The 17,432-nt window shown below is 49.7% G+C and overlaps 5 protein-coding genes across 5 annotated transcripts; 3 read left to right on the plus strand and 2 right to left on the minus strand.

Annotated features, from left to right (window-relative positions):
* Positions 1–2,729: 2,729 nt before the first annotated feature.
* Positions 2,730–3,557, plus strand: TRIVIDRAFT_61941 (uncharacterized protein; the record flags this gene model as incomplete). Its single annotated transcript, XM_014103976.1, has 1 exon — positions 2,730–3,557. One exon carries the CDS (start codon positions 2,730–2,732, stop codon positions 3,555–3,557), a length of 828 nt encoding a protein of 275 aa, XP_013959451.1.
* Positions 3,558–4,346: 789 nt separating this feature from the next.
* TRIVIDRAFT_112903 (uncharacterized protein) lies at positions 4,347–7,676 on the minus strand (the record flags this gene model as incomplete). Its single annotated transcript, XM_014103977.1, has 6 exons — positions 4,347–4,423; positions 4,491–6,742; positions 6,816–7,044; positions 7,116–7,209; positions 7,261–7,406; positions 7,499–7,676. Coding segments are annotated over 6 exons (2,976 nt in total), but the record flags the coding sequence as incomplete, so codon positions are not given.
* Positions 7,677–10,639: 2,963 nt separating this feature from the next.
* TRIVIDRAFT_117778 (uncharacterized protein) lies at positions 10,640–11,851 on the minus strand (the record flags this gene model as incomplete). Its single annotated transcript, XM_014103978.1, has 3 exons — positions 10,640–10,738; positions 10,793–11,444; positions 11,499–11,851. Coding segments are annotated over 3 exons (1,104 nt in total), but the record flags the coding sequence as incomplete, so codon positions are not given.
* Positions 11,852–13,115: 1,264 nt separating this feature from the next.
* On the plus strand, positions 13,116–15,468 carry TRIVIDRAFT_31684 (ubiquitin-protein ligase; the record flags this gene model as incomplete). The annotated part of the gene is made up of 2 exons (XM_014103979.1): positions 13,116–15,075; positions 15,137–15,468. 2 exons carry the CDS (start codon positions 13,116–13,118, stop codon positions 15,466–15,468), a joined length of 2,292 nt encoding a protein of 763 aa, XP_013959454.1.
* Positions 15,469–15,837: 369 nt separating this feature from the next.
* TRIVIDRAFT_198230 (uncharacterized protein) lies at positions 15,838–16,894 on the plus strand (the record flags this gene model as incomplete). Its single annotated transcript, XM_014103980.1, has 2 exons — positions 15,838–16,031; positions 16,108–16,894. The coding sequence occupies 2 exons, from the start codon at positions 15,838–15,840 to the stop codon at positions 16,892–16,894; spliced, it is 981 nt and encodes a 326-aa protein (XP_013959455.1).
* Positions 16,895–17,432: the final 538 nt, after the last annotated feature.

The raw sequence follows: 17,432 nt of genomic DNA on the forward strand, positions 1-17,432 counted from the left end.
GCCCAGCCGTATTAATTTTATCTCTACTATAAGAATTACAGCAACTGTCTCATACTGTCCATACATCCAAAAATCATTACCGTAAAATCCATGTCAGCCATATATGCATTTTTAACTAGAGCGTCCATGCACATTCTGCAAATAATTTTCTTACCATAATCATTTTTATCTAGCATTACGTAGGACAGACCAAAATCCAGACTAAAGCTTAGAAAACGCACTCTACGCCGGCCATGCTGAGTGCCAGAGAATATTTTACCCTGCACCCATAACGTCAAGCCAACATCGTGCTATTGCAACTGGATGTTTACCAATGAACTCCTGACGCTGCTCCTCAGCTGTTGATTTCCGCTGATCATCTTGCTTTCGCTTTTTTGGTGTTTGAGTCGTGGATCGTGGCTTATCAGTTGTCGTTTCAACCCCTTCTTCACTTGTCGTTTCAACCCCTTCTTCACTTGTCGTTTCAACTCCTTCTTCACTTGTCTGAGCATCGCTCACTGCCCAAGCATCCCATTTTTTCTTTTCTTCAACAATATCCGGGTAAATCTTGTAATACCCAGCTGACATGTCGCTCACACACGTAGTGTTGAACTTTTCCTGGACCAAAGCAATATACGCAAGCGGAAGACTTTGCTTATCATATATCGCTTTCAACATGATGTAGTGAACCCATTGGAGTTTATTAATATCCATGGCCTGGGTATGAAATCGTTTTGCGGAGCAGTTTGGTCCATGGGCGGTCTCGGAGGAAGCTCAATTGAGCTGTCCATTGAATACATCGAAGACGCCGGTTTCTCGCGTCTATCGACTTGCTGTTGTCCCAGTTTCGTCTCGCCTGCCCTAAGCGGCATGGCACGCTTTGTACAGTCGATGGTTACCTGGCTCCCCAAGAATGCCTCGTCCATCAATTCTTTGTACTCCTGTTGTTTGCCGCCCGTCCCCTGGCTTCAATGTGCCACGACGACACAGATTGTGCAAGCGGCCAAACCTTCGCATATAGAGCAATCGGCCGCCTCCACACTTCATCGTGGCATGTGGGTATTGTTGCTTTAGCACCACTTCGATGCTTCTGGTTGACGTTGTGATGATGACTGTTCTGTATATCTGCGATTGAAGTCGAATAATGTAGGCTCAATTCTTATTTTTTGCATAAAGGGGATGCCTCAAATGATCATCTATGGTATCATCGCTCATATTGAAAGATGATGGTTTGATTAAGCTCCAGTATTCTTTCTGGTCATCTTCATTCATATTCGTCACCTGTCACTAATAGGCGGTAATGATGAACACATCATATCCGCGGCGGTTTCTCACTGACTGTGAGATACTGTTGAGTATCTGTGAAGTAGATAGATGGTTGGGGGTTGGAAAATGTGTTATAATGTGTACCACCAAACTTATTTGTCCGAAAGAGAAATAGCAAGTGTTGGCACCCGTCTGTCCGTGGTGAATAGCGTATAATGAGATAGCCAAATAAAGCATTCTTCCTATGCTAACGGTAGCCGTATTGAATCTCAATGAAGTATATCGTGTTGAAAATCCGACATTGAAGCTCTCATGTGGCGATATTGCTAACAATAGGCTCTTCGTTTAGTCGGTCAAAAGCAAGTGATTCAGTAGATTCAGGAGGCAGCCAAGTCATTGGTCATCGTGCCTTTCTTCAGCAACTGCATATGCTGCTTGACGAGGCGCAGAATTGACTGACGCATTCCGTTCCTGAGCGAAGTAGGGAAATTCTTGATGACTTATTTTCCCTAGAAGTTCCATTTAGTATGTAGCTTGCGACGATAATTGAGGAAGAGAAGGGAAGCCCACCGAGAAATGGTTTCATCTATCCCGCTGGCCGCGTAGGTCGGGGGAGAGTAGCAAATAGTTTGGATGACGGAATAAAGGCATGAGGTTTGCATTCAGCGGGTAAAAATTTGTTGATTGTATGTTGAACTCAGGCTATATTTATCCAAGGGCGTATCTTGTCCAAACAGGTTCATTTTCATTTAAGAGACTTGCGTCTATGAGTGATGCTTTGTGCCACTCACACGCAATAAGTACTAAGGGTGAGTATCCATGATGAGTCTTGATGGGTGAAGCACCTCCCAGTAATATAAAATTGGAGGATGAGAGAATAAAGGAATAGAGAAAATGAACTTTCAAACAGAGGCAGGCTTTTATACTCGTGCGCAGCTGCTGAGGCGGAAGCCTGCAGCACACGGTGGACACAAGTAGACTATAACTTGAAGCATCTCTCACATAACTGGATCATTCACCCTCCCGTGATTGCTTCTGTGAATGTATCGTTTTGATAATAAGGTAGCTGTGAATGCGGATACCTGCTTTGATCACTAAACCGAGAAGTTCAGCTTTGAAGCTCCTGTTGTTTGGTGAATACAGACCAAGTAGGAACCTGAGTTCAACTTTACCTGTGCGAACAAAGGCACTGGTATACTACCTACCACCTACGCTTTGATATGAACTCCAACCAGTAATTACCATTGCCTAGCACTGCCAGCAGTCCAATTCATCACGTGCTACTGGCTCTCTAACTCTTCATTTAAATAGTGATGCACCTCTCTTCTTCTTCCTTAACTTCTCTCGAAGCTTCAAGCCAGGCTTCAAGCAATCATACTTCAAGGACGGCTTCTGTCTGTCGAATACAAAGACACTTCAATACTTCAACACAACAACAAGTCCCAGAACATCTCGACTCCAAAAAGACATCAAAGAAGCCTAAGATGGATCATTTTATCCCATTCCCGTATATGGGAACAAAACGAAAGGCTACCACGTCCATGGCTGTACAAGAAAAGAAGCTGAAGACGTCTTGCGCCGCCCCTGTCGCCGCCGCCCCTGAAGTTCACGATGAGAATGAAGACGATGACAACGGCGACGATGACGACGATGACGACGACGAAGACGAGTTTGAGTATGAAGAAGACAGTAGTGACACGGAGCATCGGGCCCAGCGCAGTGATAATCGACCGCTGTGTAGTCGACAAACTTGCACTCATGATTCCAACCGCGCAAGGCTTGAATCTATCCAAATCAGGTCACTGAGAGAAAAAATCGCCCAGTTACAAACCGAGCTCTACGCCGAAAAGAAAGGAAGGTTGGACCTACTGGTCATCGTCGAGGGACTCCAAAAAGAAGTTCGTCGACTCGCCATTGAGCGTGTCAACGACAAGAAAGAAGTCATGAGATCAATTGAGCTCAACAATGCAGCGATCAACGAACTAAAGGACAACTTCGAAGCTGTTGAGGAAGACATCGAGGTCATCAAGGAAGATGTTGATCTCAATAAAGTAGCAATCGATGTCAACAAGACATCCCTTGAGAGAGTCGAACTCCATAACAGCAGTCTGGAGCACAGGCTGAGGAGACAGGAGACCGACCTATCGACGTTTTTTGAGCTCAGAAAGGGAATTTTTGAGGATGATGGAAATTTTTTTGACGGTGATGGGAATGTTCTTGATGATGATGGGAATGTTCTTGACGATGATGGGATTGTTCTTGACGACGATGGGATTGTTCTTGACGATGAGGGAATTGTTCTTGAGGGCTAAGGAGAACTTTTGAGGCATTATGAGGGCGAAATGGTCAGCTTGATGGCACCTGGAAGGCAGCGGTCTCATCTTAATATATATACATCGCAACGACACTCAAAATCCAATCACGCTACTCAGTCAAAAGTATAAAAAAAGCACGAGTAATATTTCTTGCATTCTCAGGTTCTATATATCAGGCTTCAAAACCCCGAGGGAGTATGTATCAACGATATTCATCATCTTCCATCTTCATATGGAACCCTCCAACGCTCTTTCATTTGGGACAGGACAGAATCAAGAAAACTCGGTGAAAAGGAATTGAGAAAAGAAATAGGGAAATATGACAGACAGTTTTAGCCCGGATCAAAACGGTGGTAGATAGAAGAAGAAGGGGAGGGGAAAGACAAAGAGAGATTCCAAATTCCAAATGCATTTAACCTTCTCAGCATAATCTTTTCTCGTATTTGAAGATAACTGAATCGTGCGTGGTAATGAAAATGGCTGAAATCCCATGTCTACTTGTTTTGAGGTTCCCCGCCTTCATTTCCCATTTTTTAGGTGGTATCATACGTAAGTCTGAAAGAAAAAAAAGAGATGTGATAGAGAGAGGAAGAGAGACAAAAAGAGAGAGAATGGACTAGTATTAAAAATGAAACGCTGCACATTGCATCGTATCTCTGATTGCGTTCAAGGGAAAATGACGACGAGTGGTATCAAATTGCGGCAGAAATAGTAAAGAGAAGTATTGATAACAAGAAATCGGGCAAAGTGAGTTAGTTTTGGCTTGTTCGCTCAGTTATTACGGAGAGGCACCGATGTGCCCTCCATGTTGCCTGTGAGCTCGGCGACTCGGGCCTTGATGCGTGCGACGCGAGACTCGATTGCTGCAGAAAAGTCAGTAAACTGTATGCGCATTTGTATAAGTGGGAGGGGGTGGTTAATAGCACGTACTCTCCTCTCCATCTTCACCCTCAGTTGTCTTGGTGGGCTTGGGGAAGTCATCCGGGCGGTTTGCGGTTCGCTCAGCCGCATTCTTGCGGAGCTGGGCGAAGCGGTCCTGAATGCCGGGGCTGATGCCAGGAGCGAGTCCTTCGTTCACAGGAGTAGGAGCGATTCCTTCTTTCACAGGCAGCTTTGAAGGGAACTTGGGGGGTTCCTGGCGGCCAGGACGAGGAATCGGTGCTGGCACTGCATCTTCGAATTCATCCTCATCATCTTCAGGGACAAACGCTGGTACGTCATCCAGGGGGCCTTGATCAAATCTCGAGAAATCGTGATCAGGTTCTGGTTCATGAGGGGCATCAGCGTGTTCGGCGTCATCGTCGGCCGGCTGGTCGTAAATCGGCTCGTAAATCGGCTCTCCATCCACTGGCGTGTCTGGCTCTTGCTCAATCGGGGAGACAACAGCAGGACTAGCCATCGGCTTCTCGATAGACTTCTTAGCATTCTGCTCGAGCATCTTGTTCAGATCAGTCGTAACAGCTTCCAGGTTCTTGGAGGTGCGCTTCTTGCGGCCAAACAGCTTCAGGAAGCCACCCTTTTGTTGTTTTGTGGGCTCGGGGCTCCGTGGGGCTTCGAAAGATGTGGGTTTGCCATTAAAGGTAGGCGACGTAACCCGAACAGCGGGCTCTTCTTTGGGCGGTGTTGGCAGGCTGGGCTCCGCCTTTGCTTGCTCAGGAGCAGCAGGCACAGGAGTTTCAGCCTTTTCTGGAAGAGGAGAGCGAGAGCGCGCCTCTTCCAAGACATTCTCAGGGACCAATGACAAAGCAGAGTGTCCATGGGGTAAGGGCGAAGCGGCCGGTGTCAAAAGACTGTCCTTTGGAGGCACTGCAGGCGAGGGAAGGCTGTCACCGGAGGTTTCATGGTTTTCGATGGGTTCGGAAACAGTTGTTCCTCGACCAGCGCTCTCGTTGGCCATGTACATATCCTTAATGGTGCCCTTGTCGTACTTCTTAACCCACTTCATAGCGGAGGAGGCCTCACCCAGAATATTGGGCTGAAGGGTCATAACACTATTAGTCTTTTCAGCGAGCAACTCGGCGTCAGTACGGCCCCGGCGAACAACGGGCGGTGGGCGGTTCTCCTCTCGGTCCTGCTGAGCCCTCAGTTGGGCAGCCTTTGCCTGGACTCTGGCATGAGCATCTGGGCCAATGCTGGCCTTGCTGTCGTTGGCGTTGGCCGTTGCAGTCTTGTCATTCTTGTCGAGAGACTTCTTGCGTCGAGAGACGGTTTTGGACCGTTTCGTCCACGAGAACAATCCCTTCTTTTCGGCAATGTAGGCCCCTTCTTGAGCATCCGGGGCCGCCCCCGCAATCATCTCCTCCACAACAAGCCAGCGGCAACCACGGATCGAAGTCTCAACAACAGCGCATCTGCCAAAAGCAGACTTGCGTTCAGGGGTCTCTTCTGGCGCAAGACTGGTCATCCACACCCACCAGAAAGCGTCATCCAGGTCGATAACCCTAATGCTGGCGAGCTCTCCCGGCTCAACGTCCCTTTCGCTCTCGAGCCTTGGTTGATGAGATTGCGAACTAAGTTGACGGCCATCCGGCGACAGTGGCGGGAGAATTTTATCGGGAGGCAAAAGGTAGTTGGGCCTTGACTGGTTGTCGTCGACAAAACCGGCTGACAAGAAGTCCGCCCACGAAGGCGTAGTTGGGCGTGCCAGCCCGTTACCGCCAGATAGCGGGCTGTTGCGGAGCCCCTGGAACTGTTTGAGCTGTTGCGTTCTCTTTGGCACAACGCTTCCTTCATCGTCGTCTTCCTCCTCCAGGGAGCTGGCGAATCCAATATCTTCGAAACGAGACCAAGAGGCATCTCGTAAGCTCGTAGAAACCTTTGCGCTCGACGCTTGCGACTGATTAGCTGATGAAATTGCCTTGAGAACTCGCTGGCATTCGTCTGTTAGTGCCTGCACTGGGTCTTCGTAGCTGGAAAATTCCTGGAGCTCGCTATCAGAGTCACGATATTGAAAGTGGTTCGCTCTGCGCAACAAGGCAAACGGGGTTGGGGAAACTGTGTCAACAATCATGACCACTTTTTTGGTCTTGACCAGAAGCAATTCCGGCCTCTGTGGTGGATACTCGGTTTCCTGAAGCAGCTTCTGAAGGGACCTGGGCAGCATGGTGATTCCTGTGGGGTTTTGCTCAGGGGAAAGCGACCTCAGATAAGCGAAAAAGAGATGACTGGTGGCATCGGCAGCACTGCAGGCGCAGAAAAATTAGCATAAAGTTCCATCGAGATTCTGTATTCAGAGTTGGCAACTCGTCGTCGTACCTGAGCCACGCCCCATAACTGCCGTCGAAACCGTTGCCAGTGTCGTTGTGATCAAAGGCCCACCACGAGGCCATACGAGACAGCTTGCGCCCACCAAAGCCGTTGTTCTTGCCATGGGCAGCCACTGCCGCTATCAGGCTAAAGAAATCGAAGATTATCTGTTGGCGCGCAGCATTTTCCACGCTGAGAGGGATGAACGTCTTGAACGAATCGCGGGCCATGTTGGAGTCTTGGGTAGCACCAAAAAGTCAGCGCCCGAATATAACCGTAAAACGCTTATTATAAGTCCCCATCACATACCTCGTTCTCCAACCTTGAACAATTCATACGCATCCCAGCCAATGAGGCCTCCGTGAAGACGACTCCAGCACCATTTTACCACGCCCGAGATGACCTACATTTTTGTGTGAGCATTCCACTTTACCATGTATACAGAGGCACGTACCATGGGCTCTGTCATGCGCAGCTCCTGGAGCAGCATCTCCCCGCTAATCGGAGGGTCTTGGCTGAAAAAGTTTCGGATGAACGTGCGGACGGCACTGGGATTCGATGTCGGTCGGAAAGGAAGCAGGAAGAAGGGATGGTCGAGTCCTGGAACGCAATTGTTAGTCAAAGGCAATTGTGCGATGAATCTCCAGAGTCGCAGCAAGCTGCCTCATGGCTATCATTGAGGGATGTCATACCCCGAGACTTGAGCTCTTCACAGCAGCCGTGCAGAAGCTCTCGAACCTCCTCAGGCTCAACCGTCTTGCGGGTCCAAGCATCGTCCCATTTCTTCTTCAGCGGAAGCAAATCTGCGTCGTCAAGTCCGTTCTTCTTGGACTTGGCGTCCTTCTTGCGACGGGAGAAGATGCCAGGCATTTTGAGCAATTGTATCAACGACCGGAGAAGGGACTGTCGATGCAACGATTGGCATAAATCATTCAAAGAAAGAAATATGCGGGTAGGAAGTTGCTGCTGCTAGGTTCCAGCCTGTCAAGAAGCGGTGGATTATAGCTTGCAGACAAAGAAGTAAAAAAAGGCAATGCCGAGACTTGGGCGAGGGACCCAGCCGTAGCGACTGAACGTGCCGAGATGCCAATCACACCACCAGGCTCGACAATGCAGAGAAGAAGAAGGCAATCAATTCGCGCTGCGAATTTCGTATAAGTGCGCAGCTGGCGGCCACGGCACGGGGTGGGTTGAATAAGAAATAGAGGCGATACAGCACAGGTGAACGAAACGAAACGAAAAAGGAGGGGCACTTGTTGATGAAGCTCAACGAGGGGAAGCAGCCAGCGCGCTCACACAGGCTCACGATCCTCAAGAAGGGACGCCGTCCCGCACGCAGAGGAAGAGGATGATTTCGCTTGCTGGAGATGGCGACGAAGGTGGTGGGAATCTTTTTGCTCGTCTGCCTTCAGGGGCGCGACAAGACCGGGCCAGGGGCCAGTCTACGGGTCTTTATGCGACTAAGATTAGATGCTAAATTGTGGGAGCGCGCGAGTGCGCCAACCAGCTGGGGGGCAGGTACTCGCCCGGCGGAAACAGCGCGGAGCGGTACTTTGCTTGGGCACGGCGGCATCGAGGCTACTAAGGTAGCAGTACTGCCCGCAGGCCAATTGCAGTGATAGTGGTTGATTTGGGTGATTTTGCATCGCTGTTGGTGCTCCCTCCCTCCATGCATGTACCTTGATGTCAGGGCCCAATTGGGCTCTGTTTCTGTCTTGCTGGCATGTTCGGCGCCGGGGGCCAAGGCTTGGGCGATTGGATGTGGTGCGTTGTATCGTATAGGATGGTACAAGGTTCCATTTTGTCGACACCATCTGTATACAAAGTATTGACACGTATTGATTCCATGACAGCGATGCTCCAGCCTGTTGCTTCAAGGTCCGATACGTAGATGAACGCTTGGTGGAGCTGCATCGCAAAAGTACTGGTACTTGTGCCTGGAGGCGGCAGTGGCTACAGCCTTCGCCGAGACAATGGTGGGGGTTGCCTTGGCCGCTCAATGGCCTTCGCGCGGTAGCGAACAGAGACGGTGCTTGTACCTTGGCAGCGGAGGGCCACCACTGTCAAAAACGTCGAGTACCAATACCTTTTCGGCGCCAGACATGGCTGCCCCGGGAGCCAGCAGACGGGCTAACCCTGAAATTTAAATTAAGCCAAACCATTGGGCGTCACAGCTGGAGCTCCGTCCAAGAGCCCATCACATTCATCACTTGTGTGCGTACATGGGTGTTTAGGTAGGTAGTTGCAAGTACAGTACTACTAGGTAGTCTACTATCCTCGTGAGGCTGGATTGGGCACATGCAGATGCAAGTACTACTGCTGCTGGGATGCAATGCCAGCGCCACATGCACACCAACTTTGTCCAACGGCGGCTTATCTTGTCTTGTCTCAGACCTGTGCGCTTTCGCCCCAATATTACGTCGCCTGAGTCGGGTATCTGATCTTATTACGATACTAGGTACATAAGGTACGAGCAGCTTTCTCCATGCGGAGTACATGTAAGTACGCGGGCGACTGGCTCCGTCAACATGAAATCATACGAGGCAGGGATTGGGCAAGCTTGGGCCATTGGCGATATTGTTTGATTGCTTGCGCTAACATCTTTTGAAACAAATCCTCAGCCTACCATTAGGGCTGTCAGCATCCAGCTTCTTACTTGGTGCAAAGCTGTGAGTTACCCGTCCTATCAAGAAACGCCGTTTGATGTTTATTAACGTGCAACTTCGTCGGTTGTGTACGATTTTGGTTAGTATAGCCATACGCGTACAAGTGTTATGTAGTATCCCAACGTTGGAGATTGAGCACGGTAGATGATAGCAACACCAGTGTTGACAAGACAATGATGCCCCCAAAAGAAGGGAGCCCCTATAATTCGACGGCTATTATTACAAAGCAAGAGTAAGGTAATTAGCACTTGGGCAAGGCGGTTGTTACCGAGAAGCTTAGCTCTGTGACACGCACAGCTATTACATGTCAAACCTCTTGTTCAGGTACGGAGCGTGATAAATGTTCAGCTGGTTACCTCACGCTACTTCAGCCCCCTGCTTTATTGCCTCCTGGGTACCTGGTAGCCAAGGCCCAGAAGGGAATTAATAACGGGAGTGGCTATCCATTCTCTCGGGTTTACGGGAAGCTATTGAAAGATACCTTGAGTGCTGAATAGGTGGTAGATGCTGTGGCCAATTTGGAGCGATGGCTAACCGCGTCCTTCATAATCCAAATACGAAATTGACATCAGATAAACCTTCTGCCGTGCCTGACATCTCTAGGTAGGTTATCTCAAATCTACTTACCGAGTACTATAGTCTAGCTTCATACCGACACGACGTATAGAGCTGCGGTCTGCATGGTGTACGGAGTAATCCGCGTCCCGCAGGCGAAATCAAATCGTAGATGACTACAAAGTACTCGGCAGCTCAATCCTTGCCTGTATGGCAATGTGTGCAACGGTATTTATCGGTAGAGCAGAATATAGTGCCTAATAAGTAGAAAGGCTGAGGCATGGATTTCAGATGAATGTCTGCGATCCTAGCTGACGTCCTAGGTCTCAAGTGCCACAAGATCGTCAAGAATAGCACCTGAGACAAAATTTCGATTCAATAAATCCGCTTGATAGCCTCGTAATGTTTCTGTCTCAAATCATATTCGTTTCCTATACAAGTAATTCAATCTGAAGTCCCAAAGCCCGCGCCACCGACGCTACCTGTTGTAGTGCCACCCGAGTTGCCATTATAGTTCGTAAATACACAGACATTGTCATGAACGTATCGCTCTCCCCCGATTCGTAGAATTCCCACCCAATAGCTCTAGTAAAGCTGGTAAGCTGTTTAGTTCTTGGTCTTCTCTTCTGCAAGTTTAAGGGCCTCTTCCAATGCAGCTTCCTCATCGGAATCAACATCCTCCTCGTCATCGTCGAATTCTGGCTTCTTGGCCTTGGAATCGCCATTGGTCTTTGCATTACCCTTTTGCTTCTCTGACGAATCTACCTTTGGTTCTTCCTCCTCTTCTGAGTCTTTCGTCTTCTTTTCCTCGTTATCCTCTTTGGTATCTTTCTTTGGTGCCTCTTTGATGGTTTTCTTGGTCGTATTATCAGGCCTCAAAGCCCAGTCGATCTCACCGTCGTCGCCGTATCGAGTAATGAGCCATGCGTTTGCCGACTTGAAGTGACCGCAATCGAAGAATCCCCTGGACGCGCTGAGCGGGCTAGGATGGACGCTGAGGAGCACAAGATGGCGTTGTTTGTCCACCTTCTGTACACGCTTGCTAGCTGGTGTTCCCCATGCCATAAATACGACACCTCGTGTCCGCTTCTGAGCAATGAGATCGATAACTTTTTGTGTGAAACGCTCCCAGCCACGATTGGCATGTGAATTGGCCTCGTGCGCACGAACAGTAAGACATGTATTGAGCATCAGCACGCCTCGATCGGCCCATGGTATCAGCAAGCCACCCCTATTCGCTGGCTCAACGAAGCTGGGGTAATCCTTCTTCAAAGCAATATACATATTTCTGAGTGACGGCGGCGCCGGCGTGGGCGGTCGGACGGAAAAGGCCATGCCGTGGGCCTGGTTCACGTTATGGTAAGGATCTTGGCCAACGATGACGACCTTGACCTCGTTGAATGGTGTGTGACGAGACCTGAGCTTGTTAGGCTACATGACAGACATGTGAAGAGGGTTTTGGGGGACCTACCAAGAGTACACGTCCTCCTTTGGCGGGAACCATTTCTTGCCAGCGGCTGTCTCGCGGTTTAGGAACTTCTTCAATTCAAGGAATTCCTTGGTGGTCACATCATCCTTGAGTAATGCAAGCCAGCTGTCGTGGAGAGTTTCAATCTCGAGCTTGAGCAGCTCCTTCTGTTCGGCAGTCAAGCCTTCAACCCATTTTGCCTTGTCAAACTTGGCGGCTGGAGAGGAAGAAGCAGCAGCGGCACCGGCAAGCTTTGGGACAGCCCCGAAGAAGGAAGCAATGCTACCATTGGCCCTTGTTTTCTTCGCCTCGTTCTCATTGCCTGTCGAGGCCGCTTTTCTCTTGAGATTCGACATTGTGCGGAATTGATGGCTGTGGAGAAGTGGAGATGGGCGGCTGAGTCGTCGAAAGAGGGAATATGCAGTAACAGCCTGTGAACTGACAAGTCTAGCCACGATAAATGAATTGGTGGTTAATATCCAATTGCTAAAGAAAGTTGCACAAGAGCAGATATTCTGGGAGCGGCGGAGGGAAGGAGATGAAATCCAGGAGACTCAACCGAGCTGACCCGTGCAAGATGTTTGACCAGACAGGAATTGCTGGATGGCTGGGCTGATAAAAGCTGCCAGGAAGCGCGTCTTCCGACGCGGGCTAGGGCAGCCATTAACGCGCTGCAGCCCTGACTTTTCACGCGTGACGGCTGAAAAGTGGCGGCGTTAGCGCTGTAAGCTTCAGGCAGGGAGACTCGCTAGCAGTGCCGTGCCGTGCTGTACAGTGTGCTGTCGTGTGTCTTCAGCGGACAAGACGCCTGGCACCGCCACTGGATCTCAGCCAGCGCTTGGGGTGTTGGGGGAGACCCTTGCCGAATCGGCCCCACGCCGGGCATCTTGTTCCGTCCCGCAGCTCCCCATTGACTTTCAATTGTGCAGCTGTTTCTTGGTCAATCATGCAAGGCCGTGGCGAAGCGTAGTGTAGAAAGATTGTATTTTTCTTGGACAGCAGGTCGTGCATAATGCGACCATATCCAGCATCCATGCAGGAGGTAACTTTTTACAAGGTCTTCAACGTGTCCTGTTTGCCTTTTTCTCGCCGTTGCTACACGTGCCGGTAGCTGCGATGACGCCAGTCAGTTCCTGACAAGCAGGGGTGCTTAGTCATCGCACACCATGGCGCGGAATGGGGAGCGGAAGCTTACCTATCACTGCCCGAGTAGTGGACAGCTTGTACGATACCGAATTGGATCTGATGCAACATCTTGCGACTCACAAGCACTGCTTACTCTTCTCTACACGATAGCCATGCCGCGGGCTTCTATTCCGAACATAGGCACATAGCAATTGCCCAGAATGAGAGGCTGGATAGCCTGGCTACTCCGTAAGTCGCTCCGCCAGATTGTGCATTGCTTGGATTAGAGCTCACGCGGGTGTCTCAGTGCTTGCGCAGGCCTCAGCCGTCATCAGCTCCCCCGATCAGCAACCTCTCGGCAGCCACAGCGACTCCACGGCGCACACCGGTGGTGATAAACATGCGGTTGAATCCTTTGTAGACGTTGCAGGAGGGCATGAAAGTGCTGCTTTTTCGCAACCTGGTACGCCGCCACTTGTCGGTGCAAGAGCTGCTATGGAAGACGCTGACATAGCCAAAGGACACGATTTTGTCGACGCAGCGCTTGCCGAGCTCCGAAAGATCCCACGACCACCCCGGCGAGGTCGACAGTCATCCGGAATATTCAGCTCAGCCCTGCGCCTGCTTCTCAGGACCATCCCAACCGGACCTGTCACTGCGCCATCGCATTCGAAGTCGACGCCACTCAGCGGTCCCCTGTTGAATGCGGTGGAATTCCTTGAGCAGGCTGCCAACCAGAACAACTCCGATGCGTTGTATATCCTTGCCGAGTTCAACTTTTTCGGCAACTTTAGCCACCCCAGAGATCTTGGAGCTGCCTTCAAGTACTATCGACAGCTGGCATCGAGCCATGGAAATACTACGGCGCAGTACATGCTGGGGTTGTACTACTCAACAGGCATTGGCGATGTTGTCCCTCGAGACCAAGGCAAAGCGCTCCTCTACTACACCTTCGCCGCTGTTCGAGGAGACACCAGAGCTGAGATGGCTACTGGCTTTCGCCATCTAGCGGGTATTGGAGCAACAAAGAGTTGCGAGACTGCCGTCAAATACTACAAGCGCGTGGCGGACAAGGCCATCGAGTGGTATCGTTCTGGTCCTCCCGGTGGCATGTCATGGGTATCTCAGTCATGGCGCATTGCGGACGACGATGGCGGGTTGTATGGAGAAGGCGCAAGTGCTTCAAGCGCCGGCATGAATGCCTTTAAACCTAGTCCCAACTCTGATGCCAACGCTGCCATTGGCGATGTTATTGAATATCTGGATCTCATGTCTCAAAAGGGTGATTCAAAGGCTTCATTCAACCTGGGACGCATCTATTACGAGGGGCAGCGAGGGCTGGACCACGACTACGAGTTGGCCAGAAAGTATTTCTTATTGGTTGCGTCAAGGTACTGGAAGAATGGACGCATTGTAGACAATGCCAAGTCTGGCATCGAGAAACTGGCCGGTAAGGCCGCCGGCTACCTCGGCCGGATGTATCTGAGAGGAGATGGAGTAACTCAGAATTTTGATAGAGCAAAGCAGTGGTTTGATCGCGGCGACTCACAGGCTGATGCCCTGTCTCGATATGGCCTGGGGCTCATGTATCTGCACGGCTACGGTGTCAAGGAGAATGTTGTCAAAGCCGTGGAGCTGTTCAGAGTATCCGCTGATCACGACTATGCCCCAGCGCAGGTTCAAATGGGACAGTTATACCTCGACCAAGGCGGCACTGAGGATGTTCGCATCGCCAACAACTACTTTGAGCTGGCCGCTCGTTATGGCAACATCGAGGCCAACTATTATCTCGCAGAATTGGTTTTCCACGGTCTTGGTCGCGAAAAGCTTTGTAGCATGGCGCTGAGCTACTACAAGAGCGTGGCCGAAAAGGCAGAGCCTCTTGTCTCATCTTGGGCGGATGCAAACGATGCGTATGAGGCTGGAGACTACGACTTGGCGTTTCTTCAATATCTCCTGGCGGCTGAGCAAGGATACGAGAAGGCGCAAACCAATGTTGCCTATGTCCTCGACACGATTCGATCCAAACTCCCACTATCTGAACTGCTGCGCAAACGAAAGGACAGGTCCGGGCTGCTCGATAATCCTGCACTAGCCTTGATTTACTGGACGCGAGCATCTAGGCAATCAAACGTCGACGCCCTTGTAAAGATGGGTGACTACTACTTCTATGGCATCGGTGCGGAGCGGGATATCGGCAAAGCAGTTCAGTGCTATACGGGCGCTTCTGACTATTCGCAAAGCGCTCAGGCGCTTTTCAACTTGGGTTGGATGCATGAAAACGGCATCGGGTTGACACAGGATTTCCATCTTGCCAAGAGATTCTACGACCATGCGTTGGCGGTTAATGACGAAGCGTATCTCCCCGTTACCCTTGGATTGCTAAAGCTTCGGGTACGAAGTGCTTGGAACAAATTGATCAATGGGTCAATCCACTCCATCCAAGATGAGCCGAGTAAGTTTAGAACCAGGACTGAGGAGAGAAAATTGAACATGTTTGCTGACAACTTGTACAGAGAAACAGAAGGACTGGTCGCTGTCAGAGTGGATAGCCAACTTCTTGGAGGACGATGAACTCTTGTATGAAGACGATTACTATGATGACGACATATACGATGGTACTATCGGAGATGATGGCGAAGACCCTCTTGATGGGGTTATTGAGAGCGCTCTCATCATAGGCATCACAGCGGCGCTTGTTTTGCTCTTGTGGTGGAGGCAAAGGATGCAACAGCAGCATGCGCAGAACGTTGAAGGGGAGCGTCAAGACCAGAGGCAAGCACAAGGCAATGCCGTCAACCCCGAGGATGCGTTTCCCGCCTGGGCTGGAGGAGGAATGGGTTTATAGGCAGATATTTGCGTACATATAAATTATGGGCGGCGTTACAGGATGCAAAAATATTATAGCGGCGGTGCCCTCTTTTTTTAATAGCATCTGTATCTAGGGATTTCAAGAGGGCCATTGAATGATCATACGACTCTCTAAAATTTTCCTCTTCTTTCTTTTTCAGTACAAAGGGAGCGTCTTGTACTCTATTATAAATACCCATGACAGCACCGCAGCTACTACATCTCAGCATCGCGGCTTATTAGTACATTTTACCTATCAGATTACACAGGTTACTAAGCCTCCTAGCACGTGTCTCAAGGCCTCGTATCTGCAACAAATCCCCATTGAAGTCACCGCCAAGCGGACGGCATACCCCTTTCATACATGATGATAGGCCCGTGGAAATTGGCCCGTAGTATCTGGCGCCTGTTCTTGGCGATCTTCGGGGCTTGGCTGCTTCTCGCCCTGCTGTGGGCGCTTCTTCCCTTCCCTTCCGGTGAACGAGACAATGATAATGGCGCCGATTATGCAACCAAGGTCCTCCTCAGCGGCAAGACACTGTGTCGAGTATACAGGCAAGGGTATGCGAACAAAATGAATAAAAGCCAAAAAGCTAAATGAATAAAAACCAAAAAGCTAACTTTATCATCTCTATAGGACTTCCGTAAAGGTAACCGATGGTTCCCGAATAGGTTTTGCGCTTGACTATGAGCTCGATATCTCCAACCTCACCCTTGCAATCTCGGGACTGGAACAGCCTCTACACGTATTCCGCCATACACTGGCTGAGGACAACGGACGCACGGAGGACGTAGAAGTGATTGCGCGAGCGGGTGATACGGATGGCGCGAACTTGCCATGGTTCCCACAGGCAGATGCAATTTTGCTCTTCTGGCAGATTCACCGAGAGTATGCGAGTGTTCCGCTCACAATCCAACGGTCTGCAGAGGAAGCAGGAGATGTGCAAAAGTTCGATATATTGTTTAATAAGCAAGGACACGGAGACGATGTACTTTTGTCTCTGAAGATGTGGGGGAACGACACCTCGACCATCAGAGCCAGCGTCCCATTACGGCCGCATTCTTCATCGCCATCCTACACGTATCCTATCCGCGCCGTGGTCATCCAGGCACTTGCACCGCTCTCGATTTTGATCAACGTTGTCTTCGGATCCCTCGCAGGGCTTTTCAGCACTCTTATGTCCTGGATACTTACGGCTATATGCGTTATAGTCCTGGCGTCAGGTGTAGTGGCAACCGGCATGTACTGCTTAGGGAAACGTCCCTTTGAGTTCGTTGATATTGTTGGAGATGAAATACAGAAGCTGAGAAATTCTGAGCTGATGAGAAAATGGAGAGGTCCAGAGAGTGGTGAAGGGGGATCAGCGGGTAACACCCAGGAGCAGAAGAAATCTTCCACTGAAACAGAGGTTAACAACGTTTGAAGAAGGCCTTTTCGAAAATAATTTAGCTAACTCAAGGTCTGACGTTACCAAACCTTTGTACAAATCAATAATTGAATACATTACAACCAACGCCCTAAAATTGGCTACCCGCTCTTATCTTTATTTAACAAAAGAGGGATGCATTTCGCTTTCAACAGTACAAGTGTCGAGGCTCTGCACATTTACTCATGGTCAATTCAATAGCGTACCCAGTCTATGATTGGATTCGTTCTAAGGGTAATACACCAAAGACAAACCCCTCGGAATAACTAGGATTCTCTAGATTAAACAATTTCCTGTTGGTTGCAGATGGCAAGTGAAGTTCTAGACCAGGGCTCGGATCACCTCCCCACTTGAGTGTTCTTCTGTGACACTCTATATTCGTGATGGTCGAGCAGTAGGGTAGGATAAAAGGCGATAATTCTAATATATTTTTATTCGAATAACTTTATGTAAGTCATAATCACCGAGAAAAAACTATGTGAGAAAGCATTTGAATTGGTCAAGTTCTAATAAGAGATTAAGGGGCTTGTATTTG

Source organism: Trichoderma virens, assembly GCF_000170995.1.
Source record: "Trichoderma virens Gv29-8 chromosome Unknown TRIVIscaffold_3, whole genome shotgun sequence".
Taxonomy (NCBI): domain Eukaryota; kingdom Fungi; phylum Ascomycota; class Sordariomycetes; order Hypocreales; family Hypocreaceae; genus Trichoderma; species Trichoderma virens.